General features: G+C 37.3%; 1 protein-coding gene across 3 annotated transcripts in view; it reads left to right on the top strand.

Moving 5' to 3' along the window:
* Window positions 1-19,760, top strand: part of LRRC69 (leucine rich repeat containing 69) — a 138,553-nt gene that overhangs the window by 55,649 nt on the left and 63,144 nt on the right. For all 3 annotated transcript variants that reach the window (XM_063643425.1, XM_055286733.2, XM_063643426.1), the window contains 2 exons: window positions 2,474-2,669; window positions 6,026-6,097. In XM_063643425.1, coding sequence (XP_063499495.1) covers window positions 2,474-2,669; window positions 6,026-6,097 — 268 coding nt within the window. The remainder of the gene's footprint in view (window positions 1-2,473; window positions 2,670-6,025; window positions 6,098-19,760) is intronic.

Below are 19,760 nucleotides of genomic sequence, written 5' to 3' on the forward strand. Positions count from 1 at the left end.
ATGCCCTAAATTATTTGTCTTTTCTCCTATTGATGTATATTTGGGTTATTTCCAGTTTAGGGCTATTATGAATTAAACTGCAATAAACATTATTGTACAAATTTTTTTGTAAACCTGTTTAATTTCATTTTCATTTAAATTTCTAGGAGTAAAACAAATTTATTTCTCATTGTTCTGGAAGTTGGGAAGTGAAGACCAAGGTGCTGGCAGATGTGATGTCTGGTGAGGGTCCACTTCCTGGTTCATAGAGTGGCACCTTTCTCACTGTGTCCTCACATGGTAGAAGGGGCAAGGAGCTCTCTGGGGCCTTTTGTAAGGACATTAATTACATTTATGAGGTTTACCCCATCATCATGACCTAATCATCTCCCAAAGGCCCCATCTTGTAATACCATCACATTGGAGGTTAGATTTTAACGTATGAATTTTGAAGAGACACAAATACTCAGACCAAAGCCCTATCATTTCTCCAATACCATACGATCTTGATTGCTGTAGCTGCATTGTAAGTTTTGAAATCAGGTAATGTGAGTCTTTTGATTTTATTCTTTATCATAGTTTGGCTATTCTAGGTCCTTTCAATTTCCATATAAATTTTAAAATTGATTTGTCTTTTTTTTTTTTTTTTAAGATGGGGTCTCACTGTGTTTCCCAGGCTGGTCTTAAACTCCTGGGCTCAAGCAATCCTTCCACCTTGGCCTCCCAAAGTTATGGGTTTACAGCCATGAGCCACAGCACCCAGCCCAAATCAAGTCTTATACAAAAAAAGCTGTCAAAATTTGTATCTGAATCTATTACTGAATCTATAGATCAATATTAAAAAGTTGATATCTTAGCAATATTTTTCTTTTCTATACCTGAATATATCTCTACTTTTATTTAAAGCCCCTTTACATTCTCTCATTCATAATTTATAGTTTTCAGTGTAGGGGTCCCTCATGTCTTTGTTATATGTACTCTTAACTATTTCATGAAGAGTTTTTTAGACATTACTATAAATGGAAATCTTAAACTTTTATTTTCCAATTGTTTGTGGCTACAATATGGAGATACAATAGATTTTTTAAATATTGACTTTGTAGTTTGTGACTTGGTGTTATTTCTGCTTGTTTTGTTTGTTAGTTTGGATGCTCTCTCTTTAACATTTAAACTTTTGACCATCTCTTTAATTTTGAAATTTTCTTCTCTCACACCTTCAGAGATTCCTTGCTAATCTGGTTCTTCTTCTACTTCTGTGTTCATAACTTTGCTGGGTGCCTTTAATTTTTAATGGTCATCTGTTTATATTTCTCAAGAATATTTCCATTGGCTTCCTCTCTCTTCTCTCTGCTCATTTTCTTTTGTTGTTTTTCCTATCAATCCCAGGTATTCATATGGCTTCTACTATGTATGGAGAAATCTGTAGAATCCTCATAATTCCCTTTGCTAGCACTGATGACTTCCTAACCTCCAGTCTTCCATTTTCAACTGCCTAAAAATTTAGTTCCCTCATTCTTACATTACTTCAATCGTAACACACTTCAACCTTGAGATCATTACATGTCTTCACTCTTAGCTTTGCAAACAGACACACCTGCGTTAGAATTTTGACATTGTTACCTACTAGATAGGTAACTTGGGGAATTTATTTACTGCCTCTAATGCTTTATTTTCCTCACTTTTAAAATAAGAGTAGTAATGCCAACCTCAGAGTTATGTTGATGATTAAATTTAATGCACAGGCATGTAGTTGTGCTTAGTAATGTTAATTCCCTTCTGCTTCCTTATTCATAATATTTTTCTTAGCTTACTATTCCCTCTTATTGCCCTATTTTATAAGTTCTTTTATTCAGGGCCAAATTCAAAATGTCAGTTCTTTAGAAAAACTTGCAATATGCTTCAGGAACCATATCTGCAATTACAGACTCAAATTTCCTTCACCTTTTTCTCCTTAGCCAATGGCATTTGCTGTTCTGTTTATGGCTCTATTTAATATCTCCTAAACCATGGCATCCAAAAGGGCAGAATTTGTGGCTGATTCATCTTTGAACTTCCACAGCAATTGAACAGTACTCGTATCTATTTGGTACTAGGTATATTTATGTCTATGTATGCTTATGCCTGTACCTGTGTTGATCTGTATACATAGGTATGTCCATGTTCTCCTTGTCCTCTAGCTTTCTCTTGGGTATGGCCAATGTATACGTATAAAGAAAGGAAATAGAATTTTCTTTTTCTTAAATCTAGGTTTTGATTACCTAACATACTTTTAACATAAACCATCTGATTACAAAAGATCTTTAAAAATTAAATTTCAGCAAAAACTTTTTATACTTATGATTCACAACAGTTGTAAACACTTGACTGAAGTAAGCTCAGAAGAGCTACAAAAATTAAATTGACGCATGGCTTCTGCTAAGTTGGGCCTATATAGTGGACTCTGTTATTCTTGTGAGTTTCATTCATATACTTTGGTGTTTTTTTTTTTTTTTAGATTAAAAAGTCTTACTTATGTGAGTGTAAATTATAACCAACTAGCCAGCATTCCTAGAGAACTTTGTTTTCTTGAGAATCTTGTTGAACTTCAACTTAACTACAATCAGCTGATATACATACCTGAAGAGATTAAATTCTTGAAGAAACTTCAGAAGCTTTTGCTAGCCAGAAACAACGTTGGAGTTTTGCCAGAGGTGAGCAAAACATGGAACCACAGTATTTTGCTGTTGGAGAAGAACTCAACATGATGGGAGGTGGTTATAGATTAGATTTGGGTATCTGAGTATAAGCCACCACTTGCTTTCTCTCAGATTAAATGTAGTCAGTTCCCAAATCCCTATGACAGAGGAAGGCTATAATTTGAATTATCCCACATAGCTAGGGCTGCCAGATTTAGTAAATACAAATACAGAATGCTCACTGAAATTTGAATTCCAGGTAAGCAATGATTAAATTTTTTACTATAAGTATGTTGCAAATATTGCATGGAATAGACTAAAAAACCTATTTATTGTTTGGTATTTCTTTCTTTCTTTTTTTTTTTTCGAGACAGAGTCTCCCTCTGTTGCCTAGGCTGGAGTGCAGTGGCACGATCTTGGCTCACTGCAACCTCCACATCCCGGGTTCAAGTGATTCTCCTGCCTCAGCCTCCTGAGTAGCTGGGATTACAGGCAGACACCACCACGCCTGGCTAATTTTTGTAATTTAGTAGAGACGGGGCTTCACCATGTTGGTTAGGCTGGTCTCAAACTCCTGACCTCGTGATCTGCCCGCCTCGGACTTCCAAAATGCTGGGATTATAGGCGTGAGCCACCGCACCCAGCCTTGATATTTCAATTTAAGTGAGCATTATGTATTTTATCTGGTAACAATGTATACAGAACAAAATACAAGTTCATTTTGGCTTTGGAATATGTACTGGCTGTCCTCCTTTTTTCCTTCATATTCACTCTCTATCCTGCCTTCTGCTTGGGAGACTGACCTGTGTGGGCAGCAGTGAACTCCTTTGTCCTCTGGTTTCCTCTTGGATATGGCAGATGAGAGGCACTAGCAGGAAGTGACAGGGCAGGAGGATAGCAAGGATAGTTGATGGTATTCAACTACTTGAATTGTGGGTTGGCTGTGTGCCTTTCTGGAAGGTCACAACTAGTGAACTAGTAACATATTTACATAGATAGATAGATAGATAGATAGATAGATAGATAGATAACAGGATAGCTAACGGGATTTATTAGGGGAATTGGCACACATAATTATGGAGACTGAGAAGTCCTACAGCAGGCTATCTGCAAGCTGAAGACCCTGGAGTGCTGGTAGTGTGGCTGAGTCCAACTCTGAAAGCCTCAGAACCAGGGAAGCAAATGGTGTAATTCTCAGTTGGAGGTCAAAGGCCTGATTACTGGGAGGTTGTGGTGGTGGCTGGAGGGGAGGAGTACTCCTGTAAATCTTAGAGTCTAAAGGCTGGAGAGCCCAGCATTCTGAGGTCCAAGGGCAGAAGAAGAAGTGTCCTAGCTCCAGGTGAGAGAGGAAATTACATTTTTTTTTTCATCCAAGTCACTAACTGATAGGATGGTGCCCAGCAACACTGAACACATATCTTTCCCACCCCTTCTACTGACTCACCCATCTCCTCTAGAAACAACCTCACACAGACACACCCAAAATAAAGCTTTACCAGCATTCTAGGTATTCCTTAATCCAGTCAAGTTGACACCTAAAATTAACCATCACACTAGACTTCTTATAGTTCTATCCCAAACAACTGTTTGCTCTTAATGGAACATCATTTGTTTCAAATAACTCAAAGAATCTCAGCTTAAACTTCACTTTTTCCAGGAAGCCTTTCCTGACCTCCTAATACCAAATTTTCCACATATCACTGTTTCCTTAACCCTTTATGACACTTCTCATTCTCATAGCACAACTTTGTCCTTGCCTATTTGTGAGTTTTTAAACCTTCATTGAATACTTGTGAGGGGTATACACATGCAAAAATTAGAAAAAGAGAGCAACAAATATCAACAGCAATAATAGTGGCAGTCATGGCAGCAAAAACAAACAAATGAAAATGCAAGAGTCAACAGCAACGGAAGTAATACTATGAAGTGTTTTCAAGTAGGGTGGGAAGCCCTTATATCATAACATGAGATATTGAAGGAACACATTGGAGTCTGAAAATCTCTGCAGCTAAAACAATACAAAGGAGAGTATCATGGCAATGGAAGACTATGTAGGACTTAAGAAGAGGACTCCCTTCAAGGATTTGCTGCCTAGCTGCAGGGAATGGGGATTGCAGACAGCCTCTAGCTGTTAGCTCTTTCAGGGTCTGCCACTTTTCTTGCTCAAGATCATGCTCTTCCTAAAGCATTCTGCATCTTGTGACCAAACAAGGCGGGGATATAAAAGCTTGGCCATTTCTTCCTGATAAAGAAAAATTTGGATAGGCAATAGACCTCTGGAGCTCCCCACCCACCTGAATAAGATTCTATTGTGTCTGAATCCCACCCCAACTTCCCCATCTGCTCAGTCCTGCTTCCTGACCCTGCCTTTTACAGGGGTGATCCCTAATAAACATTTAGCACCCCAAATTCCATCTCAGCATCTGCTTCCAGAGAATGAAACCTGTGATAACATGTGATAAAATTGAAGAGGAAGAGTATTGGCATGACTAAAGAGGCATGTCATCCGTAGGTAGAGGTATGATCATCAATATATGAGTGATGTTTTAGAAATACCACTGTAAGTGGTTGGGACTGTTTAGTAAGTCATACCTGTATTTTTCAATTTTTAGAAAGTTTTTTTTTAATGTTTCTACTTAAAAAGAAATACTACTTATCCTTTGCTTGCTAGTAGAAATACCAGAACCCAGATGCATTATAACAACCGTGTGGTTACTATGGTAATGAACAGTTACATTGGGTACATAGATAGAGGCAGTAACAGATTTTATTTCTTTTATAAGGAAAGGGTTGTGTTAGCACAGGGCTAAGCAAAAGATAGATGCTTAATACATCCTGGTGGAATTTTTAATAGAGACAATATTCCAGGATTACTCTGTTTTCTGTTTCTCAAAGTCTTTCTATTTTAATAATTGACAATGTCTATTGAGTGCTCACTACATAGTAGGCCTTTAGTAAGCACTTTCAGATTTGTAACTCACTTAATCCATTCAACAACCATATGACTTAAGGGCTTCTATTAGCATTTTCATTTTACAAATGAAGAAATTGAAGTACAAAGCAATTAAGAAATTTGCCCATAGTTATAGTACCTGCCAGAGGTGAGATTTGAATCTGGATGTAGTGTAACTCACAGTGGCCATGTTATGTTGCCCTGGAGTGGTCAGAGGAAATGAAGAATTCAAAGATAGCTGGCAGTCCAGGATATGGGGGTCTGCTTGGGAAGATGTGCTGAAGAATTGGTCAGTACAGTGATTAGGAAAGATGGCCATCTTTATCATGTTGGAGCTTTAAAAAAATTTATGATTTTTCTTATGATTTTAAATATTAGATTTAAAAAATTTCTCTCTCTCTTCTGTTTTCTGACACAGGAACTTTGTGATCTTAAAAAACTAAGAATCCTAGACATAGCTGGAAATATTATTCAGATATTTCCATCAGGAGTAAGTAGAGTCAACTTCCATTATAATTGAAAAATAATTTTGTTTATGCTATCGGGAATAGAAAAAATTTGGGCAGACAGTAAAACCTGTAGTAATTGGAACCTTAAATTATACAAATGACTCAAAGATTTGCTTTTAGAATTTCAAAACCTGTTCTCTCATGTTTCTTTCTTTGTGTTCTGCGCCTGCTGAATTTGTTTGAACTAAGTGAACTCTGATTGCTATCATAAATATTTTAATATATCAGCTATGATTAAATTTTTTGGTTATTATACACTGCTTTTGGTCACCTCTGGCTTTTTGAAAATATTACTTTCCGGAGCATAAATTTTTATCCCTTGTAATTAATCCAAAGGTGACACTTTTGTTAGTCATCTTTAGGCCATAAACAATGAAAAATGCACTTTTTTCTCATTTGAAAATGAATTTTGACCTCATTTTATTTCAAATACAGAGAAACTGTTTGTCTTGGCAACTCCTAACTTTTGAGAAAGAAATGTCAGTTTTTCCTATTGCATTTTTATATCCAATTGAACATGCTTAAACATTCATGGTAATAATGAGAAGTCCATCTATCCAGAAGGTATTCGATGAATAGTTGTTGACCCATTATTTTTCCTGATTTATCCACTCTAAATTGAGGTTTCAGTCTTTTTTTTTTTTTTTTTTTTACCTCCTAGAGCAATATTTTATACTGAAGGTAATTCAAATATAAAAAAATGAGTGTAAAGTCTATGTTTTAGAAAAAAGTATACAGTTTTTAAATTGTGGCAAAATATACACAACATAAAATCTACCATTTTAATCATTTCTACTTGTATAGTCCAAGGTACTAAGTACTTTCACATTGTTGCACAACCATCAGCATCATCCATCTCTAGAACCTGTTCATCTTCTCCAGCTGCAATTCTGTATCCATTCAACTGTAACTCCCCATTCCCTTTGTACACCTATTTTAGAAGTTCCTATAAATACTTTGAAATAAGATCTTTATCCCCTCCATGGCAACCACAAATCTACTATATGTCTCTGAATTTGACTACTCTAGGTACCCTAGGTACCAGATAAGTGGAACCAGATATTTGTCCTTTTACCACTGACTTATTTCACTTAGTAAAATATGACTAACATTTATTTATCTTATACCATGTGTCAGAGTTTCTTTCCTTTTTAAGGCTGAATGATATTCAGTTGTATGTATATACCACATTTTGTCTATCCACAGGTATCTGCCCACCTGTGGGACCTTGGGCTGTTTTCTCATTTTGGCTATTGCTGCAATGAGCATGGGTTTACAAATATTTGTTCTTTGTCTGCTTTCAGTTCCACTGGGAATATACTTAGATGAAATTGTTGAATCATATGGTAATTCTATGTTTAATTTTTTAAGGAATCACCACAGTGTTTCCAAAAATGTGCAGATTTGAATGTTTAGTAAAAATTGGATATTGTTAATATTGACCTTGAAAATGCGACATGGTTTTATTTACCCTCTGTGTCTTTTTTTTTTTTTTTTTTTTTATTATTATACTTTAGGGTTTTAGGGTACATGTGCACAATGTGCAGGTTTGTTACATATGTATCCATGTGCCATGTTGATTTCCTGCACCCATTAACTCGTCATTTAGCATTAGGTGTATCTCCTAATGCTGTCCCTCCCCCCTCCCCCCACCCCACAACAGTCCCCGGAGCGTGATGTTCCCCTTCCTGTGTCCATGAGTTCTCATTGTTCAATTCCCACCTATGAGTGAGAACATGCGGTGTTTGGTTTTTTGTCCTTGCGATAGTTTACTGAGAATGATGTTTTCCAGTTTCATCCATGTCCCTACAAAGGACACGAACTCATCATTTTTTATGGCTGCATAGTATTCCATGGTGTATATGTGCCACATTTTCTTAATCCAGTCTATCGTTGTTGGACATTTGGGTTGGTTCCAACTCTTTGCTATTGTGAATAGTGCCGCAATAAACATACGTGTGCATGTGTCTTTATAGCAGCATGATTTATAGTCCTTTGGGTATATACCCAGTAATGGGATGGCTGGGTCAAATGGTATTTCTAGTTCTAGATCCCTGAGGAATCGCCACACTGAACTTCCACAATGGTTGAACTAGTTTACAGTCCCACCAACAGTGTAAAAGTGTTCCTATTTCTCCACATCCTCTCCAGCACCTGTTGTTTCCTGATTTTTTAATGATGGCCATTCTAACTGGTGTGAGATGGTATCTCACTGTGGTTTTGATTTGCATTTCTCTGATGGCCAGTGATGAGGAGCATTTCTTCATGTGTTTTTTGGCTGCATAAATGTCTTCTTTTGAGAAGTGTCTGTTCATGTCCTCTGCCCACTTTTTGATGGGGTTGTTTGTTTTTTTCTTGTAAATTTGTTTGAGTTCATTGTAGATTCTGGATATTAGCCCTTTGTCAGATGAGTAGGTTGCAAAAATTTTCTCCCATTGTGTAGGTTGCCTGTTCACTCTGATGATAGTTTCTTTTGCTGTGCAGAAGCTCTTTAGTTTAATGAGATCCCATTTGTCGATTTTGGCTTTTGTTGCCATTGCTTTTGGTGTTTTAGACATGAAGTCCTTGCCCACGCCTATGTCCTGAATGGTATTGCCTAGGTTTTCTTGTAGAATTTTAATGGTTTTAGGTCTAACATATAAGTCTTTAATCCATCTTGAATTAATTTTTGTATAAGGTGTAAGGAAGGGATCCAGTTGCAGCTTTCTACATATGGCTAGCCAGTTTTCCCAGCACCATTTACTAAATAGGGAATCCTTTCCCCATTTCTTGTTTTTGTCAGGTTTGTCAAAGATCAGATAGTTGTAGCTATGCGGCATCATTTCTGAGGGCTCGGTTCTGTTCCATTGATCTATGTCTCTGTTGTGGTACCAGTACCATGCTGTTTTGGTTACTGTAGCCTTGTAGTATAGTTTAAAGTCAGGTAGCGTGATGCCTCCAGCTTTGTTCTTTTGGCTTAGGATTGACTTGGCGATGCGGGCTCTTTTTTGGTTCCATATGAACTTTAAAGTAGTTTTTTCCAATTCTGTGAAGAAAGTCATTGGTAGCTTGATGGGGATGGCATTGAATCTATAAATTACCTTGGGCAGTATGGCCATTTTCACGATATTGATTCTTCCAACCCATGAGCATGGAATGTTCTTCCATTTGTTTGTATCCTCTTTTATTTCATTGAGCAGTGGTTTGTAGTTCTCCTTGAAGAGGTCCTTCACATCCCTTGTAAGTTGGATTCCTAGGTATTTTATTCTCTTTGAAGCAATTGTGAATGGGAGTTCACTCATGATTTGGCTCTCTGTTTGTCTGTTATTGGTGTACAAGAATGCTTGTGATTTTTGTACATTAATTTTGTATCCTGAGACTTTGCTGAAGTTGCTAATCAGCTTAAGGAGATTTTGGGCTGAGACAATGGGGTTTTCTAGATATACAATCATGTCATCTGCAAACAGGGACAATTTGACTTCCTCTTTTCCTAATTGAATACCCTTTATTTCCTTCTCCTGCCTGATTGCTCTGGCCAGAACTTCCAGCACTATGTTGAATAGGAGCGGTGAGAGAGGGCATCCCTGTCTTGTGCCAGTTTTCAGAGGGAATGCTTCCAGTTTTTGCCCATTCAGTATGATATTGGCTGTGGGTTTGTTGTAGATAGCTCTTATTATTTTGAGATACGTCCCATCAATACCTAATTTATTGAGAGTTTTTAGCATGAAGGGTTGTTGAATTTTGTCAAAGGCCTTTTCTGCATCTATTGAGATAATCATGTGGTTTTTGTCTTTGGTTCTGTTTATATGCTGGATTACATTTATTGATTTGCATATGTTGAACCAGCCTTGCATCCCAGGGATGAAGCCCACTTGATCATGGTGGATAAGCTTTTTGATGTGCTGCTGGATTCGGTTTGCCAGTATTTTATTGAGGATTTTTGCATCAATGTTCATCAAGGATATTGGTCTGAAATTCTCTTTTTTGGTTATGTCTCTGCCAGGTTTGGGTATCAGGACGATGCTGGCTTCGTAAAATGTGTTAGGGAGGATTCCCTCTTTTTCTATCGATTGGAATAGTTTCAGAAGGAATGGTACCAGTTCCTCCTTGTAACTCTGGTAGAATTCAGCTGTGAATCCATCAGGTCCTGGACTCTTTTTGGTTGGTAAGCTATTGATTATTGCCACAATTTCAGAACCTGTTATTGGTCTATTCAGAGATTCAACTTCTTCCTGGTTTAGTCTTGGGAGGGTGTATTTGTCGAGGAATTTATCCATTTCTTCTAGATTTTCTAGTTTATTTGCATAGAGGTGTTTGTAGTATTCTCTGATGGTAGATTGTATTTCTGTGGGATCGGTGGTGATATCCCCTTTTTCGTTTTTTATTGCATCTATTTGATTCTTCTCTCTTTTCTTCTTTATTAGTCTTGCTAGCGGTCCATCAATTTTGTTGATCTTTTCAAAAAACCAGCTCCTGGATTCATTAATTTTTTGAAGGGTTTTTTGTGTCTCTATTTCCTTCAGTTCTGCTCTGATTTTAGTTATTTCTAGCCTTCTGCTAGCTTTTGAATGTGTTTGCTCTTGCTTTTCTAGTTCTTTTAATTGTGATGTTAGGGTGTCCATTTTGGATCTTTCCTGCTTTCTCTTGTGGGCATTTAGTGCTATAAATTTCCCTCTACACACTGCTTTGAACGTGTCCCAGAGATTCTGGTATGTTGTGTCTTTGTTCTCATGGGTTTCAAAGAACATCTTTATTTCTGCCTTCATTTCATTATGTACCCAATAGTCATTCAGGAGCAGGTTGTTCAGTTTCCATGTAGTTGAGCGGTTTTGACTGAGTTTCTTAATCCTGAGTTCTAGTTTGATTGCACTGTGGTCTGAGAGACAGTTTGTTATAATCTCTGTTCTTTTACATTTGCTGAGAAGAGCTTTACTTCCAACTATGTGGTCAATTTTGGAATAGGTGTGGTGTGGTGCTGAAAAAAATGTATATTCTGTTGATTTGGGGTGGAGAGTTCTGTAGATGTCTATTAGGTCCACTTTATGTAGAGCTGAGTTCAATTCCTGGATATCCTTTTTAACTTTCTGTCTCGTTGATCTGTCTAATGCTGACAGTGGGGTGTTAAAATCTCCCATTATTATTGTGTGGGAGTTTAAGTCCCTTTGTAAGTCACTGAGGACTTGCTTTATGAATCTGGGTGCTCCCGTGTTGGGTGCATATATATTTAGGATAGTTAGCTCTTCTTGTTGAATTGATCCCTTTACCATTATGTAATGGTCTTCTTTGTCTCTTTTGATCTTTGTTGGTTTAAAGTCTATTTTATCAGAGACTAGGATTGCAACCCCTGCCTTTTTTTGTTTTCCAGTTGCTTGATAGATCTTCCTCCATCCCTTTATTTTGAGTCTATGTGTGTCTCTGCACGTGAGATGGGTTTCCTGAATACAGCACACTGATGGGTCCTGACTCCTTATCCAGTTTGCCAGTCTGTGTCTTTTGATTGGAGCATTTAGCCCATTTACATTTAACGTGAATATTGTTATGTGTGAATCTGATCCTGTCATTATGATGTTAGTTGGTTATTTTGCTCGTTAGTTGCCATAGTTTCTTCCTAGCCTCGATGGTCTTTACAATTTGGCATGTTTTTGCAGGGGCTGGTACTGGTTGTTCCTTTCCATGTTTAGTGCTTCCTTCAGGAGCTCTTTTAGGGCAGGCCTCGTGGTGACAAAAATCACTCAGCGTTTGCTTGTCTGTAAAGTATTTTATTTCTCCTTCACTTATGAAGCTTAGTTTGGCGGGATAGGAAATTCTGGGTTGAAAATTCTTTTCTTTAAGAGTGTTGAATATCGGCCCCCACTCTCTTCTGGCTTGTAGAGTTTCTGCTGAGAGATCAGCTGTTAGTCTGATGGGCTTCCCTTTGTGGGTAACCCGACCTTTCTCTCTGGCTGCCCTTAACATTTTTTCCTTCATTTCAACTTTGGTGAATCTGACAATTATGTGTCTTGGAGTTGCCCTTCTCGAGGAGTATCTTTGTGGCGTTCTCTTTATTTCCTGAATCTGAATGCTGGCCTGCCTTGCTAGATTGGGGAAGTTCTCCTGGATAATATCTTGCAGAGTGTTTTCCAACTTGGTTCCATTTTCCCCATCATTTTCAAGTACACCAATCAGACGTAGGTTTGGTCTTTTCACATAGTCCCAAATTTCTTGGAGGCTTTTTTCATTTCTTTTTATTCTTTTTTCTCTAAACTTCCCTTCTCTCTTCATTTCATTCATTTCATCTTCCAACAGTGATACCCTTTCTTCCAGTTGATCGCATCTGCTACTGAGGCTTCTGCAATCTTCGCGTAGTTCTCGAAACTTGGCTTTCAGCTCCATCAGCTCCTTTAAGCCCTTCATTATTCCTGTTTGGAGCTGAGGATATTGAGGCTCCAGAGTAGTTTGTCTGCAGCAGCGACCCTCAAACTTGAATGTGCATCAGAATCCCCTGGATGCCTTCTTAAAACCCAGAAGGCTAGGCCCTCCTTCTAGGATTTCTGAGTCAGTAGGTTGGGGATCCCATGGGTTTGCATTTCTGTCATGTTCTTGGATAATGCTGATGCTGTAATTCTGGGAACTACACTTGGAAAACTATTGGCCTGAATGATGGAACAGTGACAGAGCTTGAACTTGCGCTCAAGACTTTTGGCTACACTCTCAGGACTCCTCCTGCCTCTGAGGAATCCATTCTTTGTCTCGGGTTGGGGCAGTCTCTGTCATGCTATACAAATAAGGCATTTCTTTGAGCTCACTGGGAGTTTGGGTTCTGAGAATTTCACTGTGTCCTTGACTAAAATGATACTCAAGGAACATTCTTTGGACAATAGAATTCTTGTATACTCTGAAAAATATTTCACATAGAAACTAGGATTTTGGTATGTGAACACAAGGAATGCCTATATAGTTGGAGGCTGAGTTTTATATGTTGTTTAATTCGGTTAGCCTTACTTCTTTTTAGCCACACTGTGGATGTACTTGGTGCATATATGCCACTGACAAAACTTCTTAAACATTTATTCATCAGCCAATCTAAAATTGGAGAGATTTTTTAGCATGTGAATTTAACACTAAATTTTATTTTGGAGAAATTTGAGGAAGGCCAAATCTTTACCATGTTACTTTCGTTTCTGAGTTTTGTCTTTTTAAAGTTCATCCTTTGCACTGGGTGGTTATAGTTTGGGAGTGAAACTCAAGTGTAGCTAAAACATTTACAAGGATAAAGATAAATGTGACAACTTATGAGAAAGTGCTTTGCTAAGAGTAGACACTTAAGAAATGTGCTTAAAAATATGTAAATTATACCCAATGCTACATTTTCTACAGTCACTGCTTTCTTGCAGTTTCAAATTCATGATATTAACATTCATGTGAATCTGTAGCTTCCATAAACACATTCTGTGTCAGAGTTAAGAATCTTAAGTATTTGTATATCCCTAAGGTTTGTAGGCACTTACTGTTTTTATAAGAAAAAAAAAATAAAGCGGGAAAGCCTCATGCAATGTTGTCATGAGAAAAAGTATACTTGGACTATTTACGGGAAATCATAGTTATAGCACCTATTCCATTTTATCAATGCCCCTTTTTTCCTTCAAGAATTCCTTAGGGTTATCATAAATAAAATTTGAGAATACTGAAAGCAGTTTCCCTTTTACAGTATGAGAAACACAGAAGGAAAAAAAAATGGAAGCAACTTTCCCAGAAATACAAATCATTTGAATAGTGAGGAGAAGATTTGAATCCATTTTTCTCAAACAAAAATTAAATTTGCCTAGCTTAACAATGTACCCATTGTGTGATCTTGGACAGGTAACTCCATTACTCTATGTCTCACTTTTTTCCTCTTTAAGTTGGGGATATTAATAACACTTGTATCATCACATTGTTAGGAAAGTGTCTCACATAACAGTTGGTGGTCAGTAATGATAGAATGAATGAATAATTAAATGAGATAATGCATATAAATTCTTATTAGTGTTTGGCACATGACAGATATTGAATGTTATTTTCTCGTCATTTTAAGGTTTGGTCTGAGATACCTGCCCCTCAATCCACCCTAAATTTAGGGTTGTCTCTGAAGGCTTTCAAAGCCATGAGATCACCTGAATGGTTCTAACTTGTAACTGTTACTGTAACCAACTGATCTGTACCCAAGGGTGTATGTACAAGGGTGGCTGGTTTCAGCAGTGCACTCTGCTTCCTATTCCCCATGTTGTCTTTGCCCCTCTTCCAGGTTATTTTCCTCTGCAGATTCCTTTACATTCTTTAGGCTTACCTTCCTTGGGCAACAAAGCAGAACCAATAAACTATCTCCCTGAGGGGGGTCTCCTTTCCCTGGCTCCTTGCCTTTGGTTTTCTGTTTATTTCTGTCTTACCCTTTCCCTCTCCCTTGTGGCTCCTTCGGTTTGTTTGCCAGACCAGATTCCTGTGGAAATAGGACCTCTCATTACTGAATTCCCTTTTTCTTAGACACTTCACTTAACTTGTTGCTTACTACTTATCCTGATGTCTCTTCTTTTCTTGGATATTTTTAATTTAAAAGAATTTCTCTTTTTATAGCCAATGATGAATTATTTTGATCCACACCAGTCTAAGCATGTCTTGCTATGGTGTCCTTGGTTCCAGACACATGCCTGATATCTAGCATTGTACATACCCTGGTTTACTGTCACTCTCTGTCTGTTACTTGTCTAATTCAAATACTACCAGTATCTTTTGTTAGTACATAAATATTTTTTGTGCTTAATACAAAGTCAAGTGAAGAAAGCCATTTTATTTTTGGATAATTCTCATTTCCAAATGAACTCATCTGCCTTCAATAGAATGATTTCCATATATAAGCAGTAACACAAATATGTGCACATACAGACAAGCATTCCTAGGGAGACCATTTAGTTTTGCATTAATAGAAATATTTCTGTGAAATTGATTGAACACTTGGAGAATGTCCATTTCAAATTTAAACATGGCCATGATCAAAAATGTCCTTAAATGGTCTAGAAAGTGCAATACAATTGTGGGCAAGAAACTCTTTGGGAAAGTGAAATTGTGGTTTGCCTTGTATCAAAACTCCTATCAAAACTTTTGAAACTCTTTTGCAAGATGGTAGAAAATAGCCTAAAAATTTAAAAGTGATACACAGGGAAATGTCCATTAAGCTGTGCTCAAGAACATCCCTGAATATCTCCACAATCTAGTGATTTCCTTGAAACTATCCACTTTGCTCAAATAGCCATGAGAAATTCCAGTTGGCTACCTCATCCCCATTGTTGTTTTCCCTCTTTTGATTAGCAGCATTAGAGATCCACTTTATTCTTGTTCCCCTATGAATAGTTGATTTTCTCTGTTTAATATTAAGGAAAAGTATACCCTATTCTTGAAGCTCATTAAATGCCTCTCTAAAATTTGACCTTGATTTTAAAATAGTATATATTTTTTTCTTTGTCAATGCTGCCTTCAGTCGCTCAGTTTGTTAGGAGCCATACATTTAAAACAACATTCACTGACCTTTTAAAAAATGGGACACAAGCCAATGCTTTTCTAATGGAAACCCCTTGTGGGTTCTGTGGTTTTATGTAAGTGATGTAAGCTTAGCTAATATAGAATTAGTGAGTTCCAAAACTTGACTAAATGCTTTCCCTGTCACTACTTTTATGAGAATGAGATCATGTTTTCTGCTGTTTCTTATATGGGGGTCAGTGAAGAAGAGGGTGTTGAATTATATGTTATTGCTTCTTTCACCATTGTAATTCTAAAATTTCATGGGGTAGACTTTTTGAAATGGAAAGCAGAGAGAAAAAAATTATGAAATATTATCCTCGATGCAATGGTGATTTTGTTCAAATTCTTGTTTTAAGAATTGAGGGCCCAATTAAGTTAGGGAATACAACTATCTTTCTCTTTTTAGTTAACTTACATAATTTGATTTCTGACTTTCTACTTCTGTATGTGATTTTATTAGAATTAAAGATAGGCTGCTCCTGAATGCCTATAAAATGTAAGTGCTGCAGAGGACCCTGTTTCACATGGTATAGTGGTTGGTGAACAGCATTTCACCAACCACTATCGCTAGCTACCCTTGGAAATTTTATTCTTCTATCCAAGTACCTAATGAAAGTGATTCAGGAGATAAAGGGGATGCCTTGCTTAGCTTCAAAATGGATATCCTCAAATTTCAGCAATATTTACCTCTCATCTCTCTTGTTGAGAGGTAGGAAGGACAGGATCATAAAGTCAGAGAGTTGGAACTTCTGTGTTTTTAGTCTTGCAGTAAAAGTGGAGTTCAAATGATTTCAAAATCAGGGCCAATATTTTTCAGAATGTAAACTTTAAAAAAATTAAAAATATTATAAAGAGAGACTGATTGAAATCAAATGTGGCTCTCCTACAGGCTGTTTAAGCATTGATTTTCATTTAGATGATTTCTCTCTCTCTCCCTTCCATCTCCAAGTAATCTCTATGGAGGTCGGGGTTTTTGTCCCTTTCACTGATGTATTCCAAACTTATAACAGTGCTTGGCACAGAGTAGGCACCCAATAAATAATTGCAGAAGGGATGGGTAGACGGATAGATTGATGGGTGGGTGGATGTGGATTTTACATAACAAACATGATTGCTTTGCTTTTCTGAAAAGTCAAAATCAATTTGTGACAATTAATAATAAAGTTGTTTCAAGGCAGTGGAGTTCAACCACGGAAGATTTAGCCTTCCCTCCATGTCCCAGGGATATTTGACAATGTCTGGAGATATTTTTGGTTGTGAAAACTGAGGAGTGATACTGCTGGCATCTAGTGAGTAGAAGCCAGAGATCCTGCTAAATGTTCTGTAATGCATAGGACAGTCCCCTATAACAAAGTATTACCTGGCCCAAAATGTCCATGTTGAGAATGAGAAACTAGTTTACATTTCCACCTAGTTGATTTAAGGGATTGACTCTTTATGTTCTCCAGGCCTTAATCCTAATAAAATATATCTTTATCAAATAGATTTTAGAGTGTATGAGAATCAGCAATGTGCTTGTTAAAATGTTGATCCCTGGGCTCCATGCTCATATATTGTAAATTATCGCTAATAATGCTTTGGCTTTGAAGTTTATTTTTTTCTCATATGAATATAGCTATATTATATATAAACATATAATATATAATATATAAACATATAATATATATAAACATATAATGTATATTATATATAAACATATATATTTTGATTCACGTTTACATGATATATCTATTTTCACTGCCTACTTTCAACCTTTTTATATCCTTGTATTTTAGATGTATCTTTTATAAATACCATATAATACTTCATTTAAAAAAATCCATCTGACTATTCTTTTTTTCTCTTTGTTTGAGATGAGGTCTTGCTATTTTGCCCAGGCTGGTCTTGAGCTCCTGAGCTTAAGCTATCTTCCCACTTCAGCCTCCTGAGTAGTTGGGACTACGAGCATGTGCCACTTTGCCCAGCCTGCTGTGTATATTTAATTTGTTCTACTTGTTCTGTACTCCTTTTCTCTTTTTTCTTTTGAAATAATTGGATACTTTTTAATGACACATTTTAAAAAATCTTAGGAAGTTTTATATCATTTTACTATTCCTATTTTAAAATTTATTTTATTTTAGGTTCTGGGGTACATGCGCAGAATATGCAGGTTTGTTACATAGGTAAACCTGTGCCATGGTGGTTTGCTGCACCTATCAACCCATCACCTAGGTATTAAAACCTGCATGCATTAGCTATTTGTTCTGATGTTCTCCCCACTTTGCCCCCCCAACAGGCCTTGGTGTGTATTGTTCCGTTCCCTGTGTCCATGTATTCTCATTGTTCAGCTCCCACATGTGAGTGAGAACATGCGGTGTTTGGTTTTCTGTTCTCGGGTTAATTTGCTGAGTATGATGGCTTCTAGCTTCATCCGTGTCCCTGCAAAGGACATGATCTCATGCCTTTTTATGGCTGCATACTATTCCATGGTGTATATGTACCATTTTTTTTTGTTATACTTTAAGGTTTAGGGTACATGTGCACAATGTGCAGGTTAGTTACATATGTATACATGTGCCATGTTGGTGTGCTGCACCCATTAACTCGTCATTTAACATTAGGTATATCTCCTAATGCTATCCCTCCCCTGCTCCCCCCACCCCACATCAGGCCCTGGTGTGTGATGTTCCCCTTCCTGTGTCCATGTGTTCTCATTGTTCAATTCTCACCTATGAGTGAGAACATGCAATGTTTGGTTTTTTGTCCTTGTGATAGTTTGTTGAGAATGATGGTTTCCAGCTTCATCCATGTCCCTACAAAGGACATGAACTCATCATTTTTTACGGCTGCATAGTATTCCATGGTGTATATGTGCCACATTTTCTTAATCCAGTCTATCATTGTTGGACATTTGGGTTGGTTCCAAGTCTTTGCTATTGTGAATAGTGCCGCAATAAACATACATGTGCATGTGTCTTTCTAGCAGCATGATTTATAATCCTTTGGGTATATACCCAGTAACCGGATTGCTGGATCAAATGGTATTTCTAGTTCTAGATCCCTGAGGAATCGCCACACTGAATTCCACAATGGTTGAACTAGTTTACAGTCCCACCAACAGTGTAAAAGTGTTCCTATTTCTCCACATCCTCTCCAGCACCTGTTGTTTCCTGACTTTTTAATGATGGCCATTCTAACTGGTGTGAGATGGTATCTCATTGTGGTTTTGATTTGCATTTCTCTGATGGTCAGTGATGATGAGCATATTTTCATGTGTCTTTTGGCTGCATAAATGTCTTCTTTTGAGAAATGTCTGTTCATATCCTTTGCCCACTTTTTGATGGGGTTGTTTGTTTTTTTCTTATAAATTTGTTTGAGTTCATTGTAGATTCTGGATATTAGCTTTTTGTCAGATGAGTAGATTGCAAAAATTTTCTCCCATTCTGTAGGTTGCCTGTTCACTCTGATGGTAGTTTCTTTTGCTGTGCAGAAGCTCTTTAGTTTAATTAGATCCCATTTGTCAATTTTGGCTTTTGTTGCCATTGCTTTTGGTGTTTTAGACATGGAGTCCTTGCCCATGCCTATGTCCTGAATGGTATTGCCTAGGTTTTCTTCTAGAGTTTTTATGGTTTTAGGTCTAACATGTAAGTCTTTAATCCATCTTGAATTAATTTTTGTATAAGGTGTAAGGAAGCGATCCAGTTTCGGCTTTCTCCATATGGCTAGCCAGTTTTCCCAGCACCATTTATTAAATAGGGAATCCTTTCCCCATTGCTTGTTTTTGTCAGGTTTGTCAAAGATCAGATGGTTATAGATGTGTGGTGTTATTTCTGAGGGCTCTGTTCTGTTCCATTGGTCTATATCTCTGCTTTGGTACCAGTACCATACTGTTTTGGTTATTGTAGCCTTGTAGTATAGTTTGAAGTCAGGTAGCGTGATGCCTCCGGCTTTGTTCTTTTGGCTTAGGATTGACTTGGCAATGCGGGCTCTTTTTTGGTTCCATATGAACTTTAAAGTAGTTTTTTCCAGTTCTGTGAAGAAAGTCATTGGTAGCTTGATGGGGATGGCATTGAATCTATACATTACCTTGGGCAGTATGGCCATTTTCATGCTATTGATTCTTCCTACCCATGAGCATGGAATGTGCTTCCATTT

The sequence above is a fragment of the Symphalangus syndactylus genome, chromosome 7 (assembly GCF_028878055.3).
Source record: "Symphalangus syndactylus isolate Jambi chromosome 7, NHGRI_mSymSyn1-v2.1_pri, whole genome shotgun sequence".
NCBI classification, from domain to species: Eukaryota; Metazoa; Chordata; class Mammalia; order Primates; family Hylobatidae; genus Symphalangus; species Symphalangus syndactylus.